The sequence below is a fragment of the Anthonomus grandis genome, chromosome 12 (assembly GCF_022605725.1).
Source record: "Anthonomus grandis grandis chromosome 12, icAntGran1.3, whole genome shotgun sequence".
In the NCBI taxonomy this organism is placed as follows: Eukaryota; Metazoa; Arthropoda; class Insecta; order Coleoptera; family Curculionidae; genus Anthonomus; species Anthonomus grandis.
Genome location: NC_065557.1, coordinates 20,904,194 through 20,923,484, shown reverse-complemented (window position 1 = coordinate 20,923,484; position 19,291 = coordinate 20,904,194). Strand labels below are relative to the sequence as shown.

General features: G+C 30.8%; 1 protein-coding gene across 1 annotated transcript; it reads left to right on the top strand.

Moving 5' to 3' along the window:
* The first annotated feature begins 537 nt into the window (after nt 1-537).
* LOC126742873 (venom protease-like) lies at nt 538-16,470 on the top strand. Its single transcript, XM_050449719.1, has 7 exons — nt 538-754; nt 6,937-7,140; nt 10,247-10,401; nt 10,485-10,594; nt 12,195-12,424; nt 13,305-13,495; nt 16,024-16,470. The coding sequence occupies exons 1-7, from the start codon at nt 679-681 to the stop codon at nt 16,204-16,206; spliced, it is 1,149 nt and encodes a 382-aa protein (XP_050305676.1). The 5' UTR covers nt 538-678; the 3' UTR covers nt 16,207-16,470.
* The last annotated feature ends 2,821 nt before the right edge of the window (nt 16,471-19,291 follow it).

Genomic DNA, 19,291 nt, shown 5'->3' with positions numbered 1-19,291 from the left:
CTAAGATTCATCTGAAAATCGAATATTTCGTAAAAACATTATATTTTTATTTTGTTTTTTCCATCATACTGCGGAATTGGCTCCATAAAACCATTTAATAATTTTAACTCTTTACGACGGAGTATAAAAAGCCATAATAAGTTGAGAAAAAATAATAGCGCTTGTAATTTAACTGCAGCTTTAAGTTCTTTCAAAAATTCATTATTATTAAAAATATTTCATTTGCATAAATAAATAATAGATTAGAAATTTAATTTCGTATGGCAGTAGAGATATCGTTTTTCAGAAAAAAGTTTATTAACACCATATCTAAAAAAATGTTTTTTGTATCGATTTATAATGTAGTTGTTTTATTTATTAATTTTTAGAATAGCTTTAAAACTCATTAAAATATATATTTACTTAACATCTAAATTAGTTAACTTATAGGCGGGGCTGTAAACATTAATTTTGTTGTCACCCTGTATAGTAAAATACACATCCAATTCACTTGACCTTTCATAGTCAACATATAAACAACTTCAGATTTAAATGATGCAAACACGTCCAGTTTGCTCTATAACGTAGCGTCATGAGGATGATCTTTGTACACATCATGTATCCGTTTCTTTAATATTTATTGTTGTACCACTTATAATAAATAATCAAATATTTAATAAGCTATGATCGAGTTTTAAAATGATTTCAAAGATATTTTGTATAACGTTGGTGATCTTTTTAAGTGGCAAAAGTGCAAATGGACAACTTTATGAAGGTAATAAGTGACTTAAATTTTTATTATTTAAATAGTAAGAATTTGTAATTAATGTAGATATTTTAATATACTAACTAGAACAGCAATTGGGTATTTCCATTTTTTATAAATGAAATATCATGGTAAATGTGTATCGTTTATTCTTATGAGAAACTTGATTTAGGGAGTTAATAGATGCATATTATATGAGTATTATATATATATACAATAATTTGAATTAAAATAATAGATTTCTTCATATGTTACTAAAAAATAGCTATTCTTTATAAGATAATCACAATAACTATAAATAGCTAATAATCAAGTTCTATAGTCCGTAATCCTATTTAATTCATATTAAAACATAAATACTTTCATTATCTGATACAATTGAAAGTCGGAGTTCAATATTTTGAAAACAGTAGGTATACTTTTAATAAATGTTATATTTGCTTATTGTCAGTGTTTATAAAATATTTAATGCCGGATGAGGATTGCTTCAAAGCATTGTCAATGAAATCTCCGTATTTATTATTTCCAAAAGTTTCCTTCTTCGTAAGAGTTAAGAAAATACCAATCAGAAATTTGTTATTATCTTTCATAGAGTTAATTGAGACCAGAATAGTACAGGTCTTTTAAAATCCTATAAAATCTCCGTTGGTTCGCTAAACTCTAATTGGTTAGTCATCAAAATTACTTAATATTTCTTAATAATGAAGAAATAGTCCATACTTGCACTGGAGTCGTAGATTAAGGTAAAATGAAAATCCTGCAATCTTCCTCCACTTATTTATTAAACATTCAGTTTTTTCAAATTCTCGACATATTTCGGACACAGTGGTGTCCATCATTAGGGGATACTAAATGGAAATAGTTCCGAACAAAAAACAAGAGGACAAACAGACAGAAAAAAAAACTTAAAAAATTAATATAAGATACAGTTACAAAGGTTAAAAATTGGTATCAGATATACGCCCCAGGGTTTGATTCCATGTCAAAAAACCCTCTATTTATTATTATTGTTTTTTTTTTTAATTTAATTATTTGTGTAATTTTATTTTTTTATCATCTGCTGTTGACAAGGACCGAACAGTATGCTAAAAAATATACTAAACTCAAACGTAGGTGACATCTATGGGAGAAGTTCTAAAAGTACCGTGGTACCTGATGTGTGTTACTACAATTTTTTGGTGAAAGCAAGGTTCATAGAGAACATATTAGATGGCGCGGTTAACATAATCATTCGTACGTTGTGAAGAAGGAACGCAACGAATTAGTACTATATAAAAGAAATTGTAAAGAGCAAGTACGATGTATTAAGAGACTATGAAGAGTTAAACACAGTAATGGTGGTTTTTTCTTGTAGCTTTATATATTTCGAGTATTTCCAATAGATCAATTTTATTGCTTTTCCAGTAGAAATGTAAAAGCTGTAAGTCAGTAACTGGATTAAAAATGTGGTTGTTAGTATGAACATATCTTGCAAAGTTACATTTGATGCTTGTAGAGCAAATATTTCGTTTCTTGCTCTTCTCAATCTTTCAACAATTTTTATTGATACATGTAAAAAATCTTCTACCGGTCTGTCCAATGTAAAATGCATTGCAATTCTCTTTCGAGCACCCTTACAGTTGATAACAAAAGATCTTAATGTTTGTTTAGTTTTAAAGCTAGTATTGATGTTATGTGAAATAAATATGTTTTTGATTTGGTATGAAATCGTTCCCCAAAAAGGGATTGGAATATATTTCTGATCGTCTGATTAACATATTTTTGTTTAAATGTTTATTTAAATGTTTGAAATAAATTTCATTGATTAATTTTCAAGGAAAGTTGTTGTTAGAAGCTATTTGTTTTATAATATTTAACTCTATGTTAAAATCAGCTTTATGGGGAATCGAGAAATGTTTAGAAAAGTGGAAATGGAAAGGTGCGAAAATTTGGCTATTAGGGTGATTTGAGTTATAAGGGAGAGTACTATCAGTGCATGTAGGCTTACGGTATATTGAAAATTTGATCTTATTGTTTATACGTGTTAGTTTAAGATCTACAAATGCTAAAGATTCGTTGTCAATTTCAAAAGTAAAATTAATGCGTCTGTTAAAAGTTTAAGAGCGTGATAAAATTTTAAAGATCGGGCGGACTACCCTTAAAAATAGCAAAAATATTATCTACATATCGTTTATTTAAGAAAATGTGTTGAAAGAGGGCACTATTTTTTATTTTATTGTTCTAGTCTGACATAAACAATTTAGCTAAAGGAGGGGACAGGCTAGAACTCATTGCAACACCTGAGTTTTGTTTGTAGTATTTATAGTTAAATTGAAAAAAAAAATGTATTGTAAAACTAAGTGAACCAGAATACAAAGGTTATCAGTGTGGACTTTCTTAAGATCAGTATTTTTTAAGTAAATCTGACACTAAAGGTAAACAGTCCTCAGGAGGGATGTTAGGGAAGAGGTTAGAAACATGAAAAGGTACTAGAAAAGATGAATCAGGTAGAATGACATATTTCAACTCTTGAGCTAATTGAGTAGATTTTTTTTATAGAAAATGAACTTTTCACTTAGATAAACTAAGGTTTGGTTGAGCCAAGAACTCAGCTTGTCACATGGAAAGCCACAATAAGAAACCACTGGACGAATAGGAATATCATGCTTGTAAATAAAACAGACTAAGTTGTACTACACAAAAACTAATAAGTGTACACACTAACTTAAGTACTTAAGAAACCATAGACAATATGTGGTGTACTGTTTTTCTAGAATAGTGTCGTTGCTTTGAACATGTCTTAAGCTCTGATGATAGCCTACGGCCGAAAGCGCTTGTCAGCAATTTTTAATTTAATATATACGCTGAATACAAGTAGTGTGTTTAATTTAGTAGGACAGAGGTTGACAACTGAAAAATTATCTGTGGACGAAAAGGTTTCAATTTTGTCAACATATTGAAGCCTGTCCAAGATCACAAAACAGTTTCCCTTGTCTGCTTTAGTTAAGGTCAATTAATTAATACTGATCTTATTCTATAAAGATTTTAGCGTCTTAAGATTAGGGGAAACACTCGAGGAAGAAAAGCTATTGCGCCTATGATATGTGTTAATACATGAAGCCGCCTGGAATCTAAGTGTCTCCTTTAATGGCAGATCATTGATAAAGGTAAAGTTGTTCTCGCACTCGACCGCCAACAATTCCAAATTCCTTCTTTAGGGACTGATGTGAAAATTGTAATTTAAACCTGAGTGATATGGCGAAATTCAGATACGAAAATTGTCTATTAAAACTGTCAAAATTAAATTCATAATAGATCTGTCAAACTTACAGTCCGCGGCTATTGACTTGACGACGTCGTCTTTCTTAATTATTTTGTTTGGCTCGAAAGGGAAGTTTAGTGTGCTGTTAGTAGTTTTGATGAGAACGTTGATTTTGTTTTTTAGACGTTGAAATTATAAATTTTTATGATCGCACACATAGTTGAGAATGAAGAACTCCTTATAGTCTCTTAATACATCGTTCTTGCCCTTTATATAGTTATAATCTGTTGCTTTCCTTCTTGACAACGTACGAATCATTATGTTAACCGCACCATCTAATATGTTCTTTATGAACCTCCTGCTTTCCTCCTGCTTTCGCCAAAAAATTGTAGAAACACACCATCAGGTACCATGGTACTTTTAGAACTTCTCCTATATATGTCACCTATATTTGATTGACGAACTACTGTGAAGTACATGATGTACTGTGAAGTGTGTGGATGGCTTCTAAAGGCCTGATGATGCTCTAACTAGAGCGAAACACGTGTAACCCGTTTAATTACATGTTGTGAGACCGTGACTTTGTGTTTTTCTTTGTTTTTCGTCAATTTTGTATGTTGGTCTCTTAGAGAATAATGGATGAGATTTTTGGACCTATGTTTGAGTTTAGTATATTTTTAGCATATTATTCGGTTCTTGTCAATAACAGAATGTAAACAAATAGAATTAAAAATAATAAAATTTAAAAAAAAATGAATAATAATAAATATGGGGTTTTTTTGACATGGAATCAAACCTTTGGGTGTACATCTGATACCAATTTTTAACCTTTGTAAGTGTATCTTATATTAATTTGTTAAGTTTTTTTTCTGTCTGTCTTTTTTTTTTTTGTTCGGCACTATATCCTTTTAATATCCCCTGATGATGGACACTACTGTGAAACTATATGTAAAAAAAAAACAAATATTTCAAATATAGATTCGAAATAACAGATTATAAACAAAATGTTAATTATAAAACTTATTAATTATTCTTTGAGCATGTAGGTACTCATTATCGACGTAATTTTAAACCTCTAGACGTATAAATGTTATAGTATCTGTGTTTTAGGTTTTTTCAATACTAATTATATTTCTAAAAGTTTACATCTGTATAAGAACTCAATATCAAACTAATTTAAATTATATTTACCAAATCTCCAGAGCAGCAACATTGTTAATCACTCTTATACAATAATATGCCAAATAGCAGAGTTTAAATTCCAACCATGTAATCATAATTTTAACATTCATATTTATTTCACTAGTATTATAAAAATCATAATTGTCAAGTATGTTAGTGCGGAATAATCAGTAATTTACCAGTTATTCACCTTTCCTAACTTAAATAAGACTCTAATGAAGTAGTTGATCTTAGCTGTAGAAACTGTTTTTTAAGAAATTTACGTTAAAATCTACAACCAAGTGGCATCTGCTATGTTTGAAAAATAAGATATAATATGTATAATGCTTCGAACTATTTTAAAAAATTTTTGTACTTGTTAAATTTAAAGGTAAGTGCACTTAAATATTTATGATATATATACTTGCATCAAAAATTAAATTATTTGATGATTAGTCGCCTATATAAATGAAAATCCCACAACTATATCTCACCCAATATCGCTATAGAAGAAAATATGGGATGTTTTTTCAGTTTATTTTATAAGAAATAGTTTAATAGGTTTCTTGTAAATAATACGTTTTGCATTGATAAATGAGTTTTATCAAGTTTACTAGTGTGCTATCAAGTTTTAAAGACGCAGAAAATCTTCATTGTAATCAAATTAATCCATCTATATATTTGAAAAGAAGTCAATTGATTGCTACTAAACATATTGTTCAGTAGCAATCAGTAGATTGTATATTACTATATGTCATTTCAGATGGCCACGATAGCAAAAAAAAAATGCTTGAGTATGAATAAGAATTAAGTTTTCTACCATTTTTTTACTGCATATTATTCTCAAGCTAATTAAACAGTTCACAAAGGCTTTGAATAAAGAAGGTATAAAGACGTTTTATTTACTTGAAAACTATATTCCCATCATTAAAACGAAAGCTCGTATTTTTAACAGGAATCAAATAAGATAATTAATCAAAAACGTGTATTTTCTTGAGAAAAAATAAATAATAAAGAAAAAATAAGTTTCGAATTAAGAAACTCAGCTATAATTAATTAGGAGAAAATTATTATTGCTTATTCTCTTGTTAGCATACTTTCTCAATATAGCTCGTGATTTAGTTTTTAAATAATATATTTCGCCTATTCCTAATAATATAAAATATATGACAATAAAATTCTTTGATTTTCATCGGAATTTAACATGAAGGTATATTTCATAAACTGATATGTTTGAGCAAACAATAAAATATATTTTTTAACAATTTACGAAAGGTTTCTAACCAACAAACTTAAATGTGTATAAAGACTTCATTTCATGTATTAGTGATCGCATTATCTCCTGATAAACATTGTCGAATTTTCGCAATATCTGAAATAAGATCTAATAATCAGCAAACCCAAAATACTTAAGGGGTTTGTACCAAAATGGCTGCGTACCAGTCTTTTTAATTTCGTTCTTTTCCTGCTTAATAATTTTGTTTAAATATTTTTGTAATCTAAACGCATTATTTTTATCTATTATTTTTGTTCCTGCCTGACCAATAATTGGCCTGTATTACTGGCAAGTATCTCTTATTATGACAATTTATTCAATAATTAAAATAAACTTCATATATGAATATAAGACAAATCTAGTTTCAGAACAAAATCTTCTGAATCCATCTATACCTTAAACTCGTTGTGTTAAATGAAGTTAAAATCTTATTTAGTATCAAAACATAATAGAAATATTATAAATATATACTTGATATTTCTTTAGAACATTTTTTCACAGTCTGATTTTTAGGCGATGAATGTGTGATCCAAAAAACAAATCAAAAGGGCGTATGTACACTTTTGGCAAAATGCCCAGTTGCAATGGCAGAAGTTAAAAAACGTATTTTTCCGACAACATGCGGTTTCCAGGGAAATGAAATAATAGTATGCTGTCAAGACCAAAACATGCCAGATATTATAGCAAATAGGCAACCAGGTGTCATTTCTGAGGCTAGTAAGTATAACTAAAACCTTATGGTACTTTTCAATTAATATACATATATGATGTAAGTTTTTGGTTAGAAAATGTTTATTTACAGTTCGTAGAAAGTTTAGTAATTTATTACAGAACAGTAATTTATATATAACAAAAATAATTTTAGGTATACATAAAGGTAAAGCTTTAATGGAAGTATCTAATAAGTAGAGTAGGAGAAGCGATAATAAATTTTGTAACGATCTTAACTGTCGGAAATATACCAGCAGTTCTCCATCATTGGAGAATTATATCTGTGCACACCGCGCGACATCTCTGGAAACACGTGGAAGCTTCGATCTTCCCAAACAATGGTCTAGCTAATATAAAAGCTTTTCACGATAGGAGGCTATTCGAAGTCCGAATATTATCGCAACTTGTATTATGAAAATACTCGAAACAAATAGTAGGAAATAATCAACAATGTAAACATATATTTCCAGCAGTGTGTTTAAGTGTGTAATAAATGAGTTAATTAATATAAATTTAATTCACGCTAAATTTAATAACCCCTGAACTATTGGTGTCAGGTGTGGGATATAATATGTAATGAAAATAAATAATAGTAAATTAAAAGGGTGTATGAAAATGACAAAGTTTTTGGACTTGCAAAGTTACTGAGCTGAAAAGCGAGCTAGAGAAAACAAACTGCGATACGACGGGAATAAAAACAGATTTTCAAGAGCGTCTTCAAAACGGATTATTTAAGGTCGGCGATAACCCAGACAAATTTCTTTTTCTGCTACAAGCGATATCAATCAAATGCTGCAAGGTTTGAAAACGACGTTTGTTCAATCATGGTGAATCATTTGATGATTCACTATGGCCAGACATACCTGAAACATATCAACCACACGCAATTGAAAAATCAGTGCCATAAGGAGAGTTCTTGCAAGAATTTGGAGCTGATATTGCATGTTTGATTCGACTGACATATCTCTAAAAGATTCAAGGAATGTTTGCAGTTCAAGCATTCCTAAATGAACTTTGCGATGGTGAGATGGTAAAATGGTGAGGCAGGTCTGACTACTAAAATATACATTTAAGCCAGTAGATACACTACTATAGACACTTCAATTCATTGCTGATAAGTATACGAATAAACGCCAGGCTGGCATTTAGAAGTACATCAAGAAAAGGACGACTTTGAGAAATCAGTTAATCGGGCCTTAGAGAGGCCCTAGATATATAGACGTAACTACCAAGACCAGAAGTTTGAGTGCAGCGAAAAGCGCGACCTGTATTCAAGAAGGCCCTATCCATAAAACTGCAAGCATTGTCAGCGGACAGAAGAGGAAGACGCTCAGTTGTTAAGAACCACCATCGTCGACGATACTATTTTGGCAAAATGGGATTTTATAAAAGACCAAGAGGAAGATCCCAATACCCAGACATTTCTAAATCAGATTTCGGAATTGCTAAAGGAAATTCATGTCGCTTTATCATGAAGGCATCTCTCTGTGAAGGAGTATCGAAGACTCGGAAAAAGTGAAATAAAGATTTTACTCAATAGCAAGGTAGATGTAAGAGACTGGTGCAAGAAATGCATTGTATGTAGGGCTTTGATGCGCCAATACAAAGTATAAAGTCCTATTCTTCGAATTACAAGCAGATAATAATAGTACATCGTAGTTGTAATAGACTACTTTAGCAAATGAATTGACGCATACAAGTACAAGGGCGAAATTTTGAATACAACTTTTTCCAGAACATCTGTAAGACTTCTGGAATCTAAAAAATGAGAAATACCGCATTACACTCACAGTCAGATGATCTGGTGATCATACAAAGCGACTGGGATAATTTTCTTCATTTGTTCCTAAAGGATTATCGATCGACCATCCATAAAAGCCCATTAGAGTCTTCGGATCGAATATATTTTAAATACTTTTTGTATAGCATACTACATGCCTAAAGTCAGAGATTTGTCAAATTTGACGTAAGAAACTAATGAAGCATACGACATTAAAAAATAAAAATTTATACAATATATATTGCAACTGATGTCTTCTTTATCCAATCCATCTGTTAGGAAAACTGGCATCAAGAACTACTTGAGACACTCTGTAACCAAAATTTTCACTGGAAAGAATACATTGAATTAAAAGGGCAACAAATTCAACATTAGTTGCAATAAATCTAAAATAAATTTTTATGTTTTAATTTCATATTTTTTCTTAGTCTGTTACGTTATATTTGGCAAACCATTGACTTTAGGCATATAGTTTGCTATACGAAGTATATATAGCTATTCAAAATATATATATTGGATTGTAAAACTTCATAATATGCAGGGTGTTTTAATTTTAAAAAATAATATTGACGGCAATAATTCCTACATGAGGCACCCTGTATTAAAATTTTTTATTAAAAAAAACGCGCAAGACAATAATAATCGATGTGTCCAAAAAATAAAGAAAAAATTATTAATGAATATCAGAATATTAAATGAATTTGTTCCTGGCATCGTGAATGCACTGTATAACACACTTGTCTTACTTTAAAGGTATTCTTACTTTTGCTTATACTTGCTAAAATCTTTGAAGGTATTCTTACCTTATTTCGGCAATATTTGGCTTATTGTTTTTGCTAGCTATTGTGTTGAACTATTTAAGGTATTTTGTCTCTTCTATTATACTCATTCTTTCATTTTGGTATTATTTTTGTCATTTGAAATTATTGTTACAGTAAAATAAAATATTATTATAAATATTATTAAAATAAAATAATAGTTTTTGAATATTCTACGTCTTTACTAATATTTCGGATGAGTTTCTGGTTCTTAAGTTGGTGTAGGGTGCTTCTAATATCAAACAGTTATTTTTCAGAGGCTATAGATTGAGGTAGCTGAATGGATTCTACGAAGTGTACATTAATTATTATATCTGCAGCTCAATGCGAGTGTACTCTTATAAACATTGATAACCATCTAACGGTTGTGAAACATCAAACATAAATTCGACTTTGATCTTCTCTTTTAATAACAATTTCAAAAACATTTGGTTTTTGAAAGATATTAAGTTTATTTCCATTGATTATGAAGTTTTATTTTTGTAAATATGAATCATTAAACTTTATGTTGTAGTGTGCAAGGAGTATAGCAAATATGTATGGACCGTCGAACTAAGTCCCACCCTATTAGTAGGCGCAGAAGACATAAAAAGACGAGATTGTCCTTTTGACAAATTGGAACTTGTAGTTGGGGGTCAGCCAGCGTCAAGAAGGGAATTCCCTCATATGGTAAATGAATTTTTTTATATATAAAATAATGTAAATTATTTATTTATGTATTTAATAATTTTTAAATATTTTAATAATTGCAGGTTCAATTAGGATACGAAAGGGATCCAGTCAAATGGGGAGCATGCGCAGGTAGCCTTATAAGCGACCAGTTTGTCTTGACTGCCGCGCATTGCTTTGGAGATCGTTCCTTGTAAGTTGTAGCGTTTTTATTTTTTTGGTTGCTTTTATAATTTTTTAAATCGCGACATCTAGTGTCAAGCTAATGGCATTGTTAAAATAAGAGCTCCTAGATGGCCTTAGCTGTTCTTCGCTTTGAATTTTAAACAATTTGTCGTTTTTCTCTCTCTCTCTGACTAACGTGATTTTTCTATCTGTCTGTCTTTGTCATTGGTCACCTACGCCATGCTCAAAGATCAACTTTTACGTATTGGCACTTTCGATACCGAACTGTTGTTATTATTGTTTTTCCTGTAATTTGAATACTTTACCTTTTGGGGTTAGATTGATTTTCGTACTCGCTGCAACATAAAGCTAAGCAAGGCAACGTTGTATTATCAATTTTTGTAAACCTGTGCCTGCGAGGAATTATCTATCGAAGAGGTACCCAGAAATTACATTTTGGCTTTCTTTCCAAATGGTGTGGTCTTCAGGTTAACACGTTCAATTGCTCGAAGTTAGGATTCGAACCTCATAGTTATCTCATCGCGACACTAGCCATGTAATGTGAAAGATTACTTTAATACACTTTATAAAAAGCAATATCTTGAGGATCTTATGCCGGGTCATAAACCAGATCTTATGCCGAGTCATGACTAGATATTATGGTCCTAAACCAAGTCTTGTGCCAAGTGAGATCTCAGGGCCATCCCAAGACCATTTCGAGCCATCTCAGGTGGTGTTCCCATTTCCCATCATAAATTAGAGCAGATCTTATCAGGATTTATTACTTCTTGATGAAGTTATTGATTGGACCTGTCAGCTGCTGTCCTTGAATCTGCACAATGGGTTACCAGGTCAAGTTCTGGTTTGTTATTGTTATTTTGATTTTGGGATTAGTCATATTGGCTAATTTATATCATTTAATAGCTCTTTAATTTATTAATTATTGTCTATTATCTAAAGTTCTTTCTTGGTAATTTACATTATAATGTAATTTACAAATCTACCTAAATAATAATTTATTCAGTACCTTTTAATCTCACTATCTTGATTTTTATATAGTATTAGATGTAAGCAACCGCACTGAAAGGTATATTTATTTTTTATTTGATTTAGAACATATTGTACAGTGTAATGTGCGGTAGGTTACTGACTTTCGCCAAAGCATAGTTGCATACTAGCAAGATTTTGATTCTTTTAATGTTTAACTTTGGTGCATAAAGTTTTGATTTCAGGGGTTATACTTTTAACAAGAAATTGTCTTATAATTTTTACAACAATGATATATTTAACGAAAGTTTAAACAATGCCAGTTTCCAGTTAAAGGTTTTTACAACTGCGCTTTAAATAAACACATTAAACTGGATGGCGCCCACAATTTAAAAGGTAAGCATCTCTAGAATATTTTATGCCAGCCCACCACTAATTATTGTTCTCCGGACTGCTGTTAGGATAATCAATTTTTATAAAAAAAGAGAAATCTAAATAAGAAGTGGTTACAAAGTTATAATAAATAATATATTAAAACATATTGTTCTTATTTCACAATCTTAGGATTATGTAAAATTAAAATGTTTCTTTTTTTTAATTGTAATGATAAATTTTTTACTGGATATAACTTATTATTTTAGAGGTGATCCGCTATTTGCCAGAATGGGCCTAACAGATGTAGATGATCCTGATCATGTTCAGGAATTCAGCATAGTTCAGCAAATTATACATCCAAGTTATCAAGAACCAGCCCACTATCATGACATTGCCTTAGTAAAATTGGAAAAGAAAGTGAATTTAAATACTTGGGTTCGACCAGCCTGTTTGCACACTAGTAGTCAATCACCATGGACAAACGTTATCGCAACAGGTTTGTCTGACTTTCTCTCTACATTTTTGTTACATTATATAAATAATTTTTCTAATTTTTTTTTCCGGAAAATTATAGTACGCTTCATCAAAAAATAAATTTTTTTTAAGCGCAATTTTCATAATTCTTTATATATTCTATTTGGTTAATAAAATATTGTAGGGTTTTTGCCGTTCGTTAGATGTGAATTAAAACAATCAAAAATGGCCACTTAATCTATTTACACACTTTACTACGAACACACAGTCGCTTACGACTAACAGAAATATTTATTTTTACGGTATTTAGTTACAACTATTTAAATCTCGAACCAATATTTCAAACTTTACTTCACTGAACTGAGAACTAACTACTATCGGCGATGCGACTTCTTACATACTCGGCAGAACTTTCTCGCAGAAGATTCTCGCTTAATCTTCCAGATGTGCGGTGTACCACTTGGGTAATTTCGGAATGACGAAGAATCCGCTGGTTTCTCGAGGTTTACAATATCGTTACAATATAATATCTCGATAATAACAATTTATTTAAAAACTAATATCGCTTATGAGTTTTTGCGATTCTTCAATGAGAAGTTTTTGAAAATCAACGATCGGTTAAGCGCTTCCCATGATTACTCTAAATGACTTTGATGATAATTAAATCGACTTCGGAGTCGGATATTGCAGAACAATCTGTATAGTTGATTGATTATGAACGAATAAATAATTACCATCACAGTGATATGTACATACATACCTGTGATTAGCCTTCTATACTTTCCCGTTAAGGAAAACAAAACAAACATTATTTTTGGGAAATAATAATAAAACTATGAATCTAAAATATTATTTTTTTTTTCTTAATAACATTTACTATTATTGCTTTATTATTTTTTTAGGGTGGGGAAGAACAGAATATGCCGGAGACGAAAGCACTGAATTACTTCGAGTAGTATTAGAACTTTATAATCAAACGTGGTGCAATCGGGTATTTAAAAGAGAAACGGGATCTGATAAACTACGGAATGGAATCGTTGATGAACAGATGATTTGCGCAGGTCATTCGTCTGAAATAAGAGATACTTGCCAGGTAATTTTTCATAAAAGATAGTAAAATTACAGAATTTAAGAGATGTTGGTAGCCCTAAGAAATCGTTAGTCCTTTTTCATTTTTTGGTTCGCCAACTTGACTCAATTCTTGAAATTACATACTATGTTAATAATGTACTGTGGGCTCTGCTAGATCTTTATAAAATTAATTGCCATTTTTTGCTTGACACATGTACTGATGTGAAAATGACGTCTCATAGTAATTCCGCAAGCATGTAACTAGCAAGTTGCCTGACGTCAAATCTTGGATAACCATCTTGTAAAGAGGTTAATGAAAATGTTGATTTGTTGAAAGTTTTGATTCGTTGAATCGAACATCTTGAAACTTTAGAGATGTTCGATTCGATCAAATGTACCTAAAACCTTCTGTGATAGTGACCGAATACTGAGACCGATTTTTTTGATCGTGTGTCTGCAATCTTTAGAAGTATTAATACTTGTAATGCTTAGATTTTGATTTGCTCATGAGGATTTTAATGACCTTTAAATAAAAAATACACTACACGCAAATGACCGAGTGAGAAGTTGAAAATTTACTCTAAACACAAATCGCATCCCGTTCAAAAAACTGCTCTACTGTAGCGTCTGACTTCTTATACTCTCGTTTCGAACCATTGTTGTAGAGCTTTGCTGGGGCTTTCTGACTAGGACAGTAACACCTAATTTTTTTTAATAAAAATATGTTGGAGGAGTATGTAGTATACTTAAAGAGCTGATTGAACGCCCTCTAAAATGAGGTATAATTCAAGTACTTTTAAGTGTTGTCTCCGTTTCCGATAAAGGCTTTATGTAATTTCATTCAAAACAAGCCTCCAAAATGTTAAGTAAGTTTTACATGTTTTAGCATATTATTAGATTTGCTTTAGGGTCGAAATATAGAGCGTGGTAGGTACGTTTCAATTCAATTACCGATATAATACCTATATTATAAAGAGTGTTTAATAAAACATGGCTTTCTCGTATCAAAGTATTGACATATTTATTGATTAAGAAAATATACATTTGAGAATTATGTATGAAATCAAATATCTTGTAAATGGCCGCCACACCTTTATTAGCATATGCGCATACATATGGTGATATTTAATTGATACAGCGTCTAATTATGGCTGTCAATACTTCGATAGTTGCAGGCTGATTGACATAATAGCTGTGACTTCAGATAAAACCATAGTCAGATATCACTACTTATAGCAAGAACGTAGAGGCCAATTCTGCTTACCTAATCGGGAAATGATGCGACCAGCAGCAAACTGGTGTAATATCGTTAATGTTTCACGGGAGGTATGACATATGGTATCGTCCTGCTGAAACCACATGCCGTTAAGGTCAATAGCTTCCAAATGAGGCAAAATAAACTGTGTTATCATAGCACGATAACCTTCGTCATTTACCGTTATTGTATTACCTTCTTCGTTTTCGAAGAAAAACGGTCCAATTATTCCTCCAGACTATAATGCACATCATATAGTGACACGTTGAAGATGCATTGCTTTCTGAATTTTGAGTCATTCATGTATTTTCTAAGCCCCACATGTGACAGTTTTTCCTATTAACGAAGCCATCGACGTGAAAATGGGTTTCATCACTGAAAATGATTTTGTTGTGATTCTGCAAAATCAGCAGGTTACTCAAGGATCCGATTGGCGAATTATCTTCGTTGATCATGGTTTGCTGCAAAAGTTGTTGAGTCAGTTGGATTTTGTAGGCATACAGCTGTAAATCTTTAGTGAGAATTCCCTGAAAAAAGCCTGTTGAAATGTCCAGTTCTTGTGCCCGATGATGAATGAATGTCTCTGGCCTTTTTGACACCCTCTTGCAAACTGCCATGATGTTTTATTCTAAACGACATCTACGAACTTGTATCGTTGTGTTTCACATCACTAACCGAATAAGTACTCGAATTTTTTGATTATGCTTATTACAATAGATTAGAATTAGGATTATTATTTCGACCGATCACTGCATGCATTTTACAAATACTGGTAATTAAACTTTCACCATTTTGGTAATCATTTTTAACAATGAGGGCGGGTCGTTCACCTTTATAATAGCCCCCATCTGTCAACTTTCGATCTGTCCCATCATAATCATGTGACATTAAGCCTATTGCATTCTTACTGAAACACCTTTTATAAAGATAAATTTACTTTTTAAATTATATTTTTAGAAAACTAACACGATTCATAAACAGAACATTAAAATTTATCTACAATTATAAACTTTTTATATAATCCAGATTTCTTAGTCACATACTATATTTCTTGTTGAAATAAAATGAAAGATTTTATTTCTGCATTTTTTATTGGCTTAAGTAATTTTTAACCAAACAATCTATTATATCTACATTATAAACTATTTTTATATCTAATAGCACGGTCATAATGAAAAAAATTGTCTATTTATGTATGTGCTAATAATAAATATGTGTCGAAATTCAATTTTTGCTACTTTGTATCTGCCTATTTTTTCAAAAGATATTAAGCTTTAAATTGTTTTTTTATTTAGGGAGATTCCGGAGGTCCACTTCAAGCATACAGGACTGGTGAAAATATGTCTTGTATGTACGATATTATTGGTATTACCTCATTTGGTAAAGCCTGTGGACTTGCAGTTAATATTCCTGGTGTGTACACAAGGGTTTCAAACTACTTAAAGTGGATCGAAGATAATGTATGGCCAAGCAATTAGAAGTTATTAGTTTCTTTAATAATTAAGTACTTAAATTACATTTTAAGAGATACTAATATTCACTTGTTAAAGAGGTTTATCTCGATATATATTTAATTCTGTACCAAAAAATTTATTGTTATTTTATATGGTAGTTTAGTCTAGTAGTTCTATAAATCTAAAATAACTTTTCAATATAAAGATAATTATCTATATAATCACTTATATTTTAAAATGTAATAGCTTAAAAGTGTGTCTCATAATAGATAAAAAACGAAAATGATACTGTTTTGTGTTTCACTGCATTTAAATAGTTCTACAACTGAGTGTTCCTAAAATTAAATAAATACTCTTAAATGTAAATATAATTGGTTTGTGTCCATATTTATAATAATAATAATAATAATAATAATAATAATAATAATTATTATTATTATTATTATTATTATTATTATTACTATTATTATTATTATTATTATTATAATAATTAACTTTCCTGAGTATAAGCAGTAAGCTTTTTATATGCTCTGATCTCTTGATAGCTTTGTAATTCCTTTAATAGAAGTCAAAGTTACGCATAAAAAACCTAGGGTCAATACTCCCTCTTGTAATGATTGTTAGCTCACTATTATAATAATATAAGTCTATTGGAATCGGTTCTTAATGGTTTTGGCCAAACATCACTGGAAATAGTGTTAATACGAAATTTGTGAGCTTAAACGAAATATACTATAGACTGTTCTTTTTTTCGAACCTATAACTGATTAAAACCTATATTTGATTATCAATTGAATGCATCAAAAATAGTGCAGCCGTACACTATTTAGAGATAGATCTGACCAAGATGAAGGCACAAAAATGTGACACTTCTCGACATCAGAAATAGACTTATTATACAATTTTATATAAAGTGATTCTGATGTATTTTCAACCTTTGAAAATTGTACTGAACTAGTCTTCTTTTTATTTAGTGTAGTAAGTTGCTGCTCTGGCACCGCGGTGCTCGTGCTGACAGTGAAACAGCGGTTTTCCGAAAATCTGTCTACAAATTTATCGGCCACATCAAACGACTTGTCATCTGCATATTGGTTTTTGTATCTCAATTCTCTAGTCCATTAAGTTATAAAGGCAAAAAGCAAAAGCCAATCAAATTATTTCTCATGTCTAGTCAATGATAATTACTCTAGAAAATGTAGTTTTACAATTTCTTGTGGTTTTTGTTCTGCCTCTGTGCATGTAAAAATTCATAATTGAGTTCCTTGACAAATTGGCTAGGTCGCTTAAAAAGATTTGACCCGAATCAAAATTCGGGTTTACTTTAACCTTAATCAAACATGTTAGTATATATTAAAGAGACCTTATACCCTTTATACCAAATACCCTAAATACAGGATGTTTGTTTATTGTTGCGAAAAATTTCAGGACCAGTTTTCTTTGCTTAAAATTAAATACAAAATTCCTCTAAACCTATATACGGAAATTCTTTCTTTCGAAGATAGAGAGTGCTAAAGTTTAATTTTCTCTCAATAATTTTTGAAAATATGCCGATATTTGAATCAAAATTATTATCTGGAGGTATTTTGAAATGCAAACTTCAAATCTAATATTAGTAAAATTTCCACTTATAAGGGGCGCTACCTACACATTTTTTTTACAATTTTCATGTGTAACTCTTTTATGCTAGCATAAAAAACCATTAAAACACACTTGACACTCGATTTTAACGTTTGGATTCGATAAATCATCAACAGCTTTCTTACTTTAAATAGGAACCTGGATTTTTTATTTGACTTTACAATAATTTCCATAACTACAAAATAAATATTTAGTTAACAAAAATTTACCCAAAGCTTTTACGACAAATAGTGTTAGAAATTTAGTGTAGTCGACAAAAATTGTAGTACCGGGGTGCAACATATAACAGTTTTTCAAAGTTTGCATCTCCACCCGCATTGTGCATACACGCATACAGGTCCCTATCTTTATAAACTTATATTACCGGAATCTTTACGACCCAATTCTTAAGTATTGATTGTTGAGTGTTTAAATTTTTGAATGTGAGCCTCATTATTTCACACTATGCGATAACTCCATTCCATAATTCTTCCACAGAATCTACTAGGTCATGAACATTTGTTCAAGATGACTCTAAAAGAAAAATACTAGGAATTTATCTCTGGAGGCGTCGAAGACCAAAGAGCAGTTCTTCCTAAGCCTATCCAACGATTCTGATATACTGTGTTCAGATATTTACGCGCAACTAAACTGAAATGATGTAGAGCAACATCTTGCATGACTTACATTTGCAATTTCAACTGGTAAAAAAATTTCACCCAAAAGTATGGATAATTTGTTTTCAAAAAAATAATGATGACCTTCTCCAGTAATCCTTGGTTGTAAAAAGAATGAGCCTGTCAAATAGACTGCAATGATTCCGACCCATACGTTGAAAACAAAAAGGTGTTGATGGCGCCCTTCTAAAATTTTGATATGGTTTGTTGATTCTAATCCGCCTATAGATGATTATTGTAATAGATTATTATAATTTCTCCAGAGAAGTTAGCTTAAGTTGTGAATAATATTTCTTTTAAAGACTGGCGATCTAACGCGACCGGGATACTTTTGCTGCTAATGAATTGCTGTTGACAAAAAGCAAATTATATATTGCACATGTGCATCCACAATGTTTTCACAGAACCTTTTGTAACATTTCATTTAAATTTTTTTTTTCATTTCTTAAAGGTATTTTTGGACTATCACAAAAAAACGAGTTTACCTTTTAAAATATAATGTATTGATTATTTCGAATCCAAATATCTCGGAAACGGTGACTCATAGCGACTTTTATCAAGACGCATTTTTTATGTGAAAATAATGTGTTTTTAGCTTGAAGATTAAATTTAAAAAACCGTGTAGGTAGTCTCCCCTACAACTGGTAATCTCCAAATACTGAAGATTTGGCCCATAATCACGCGGGATAAGCCAAACTTATTGGTGACTACCTATTTACATGTTTAGATTTTTCTTTCAGAACAACTCTCCTAATCCGTTCCCTACAAGTCACCTCATGAAAATTTAGGAACATTCCATAATCATGTACTTATAG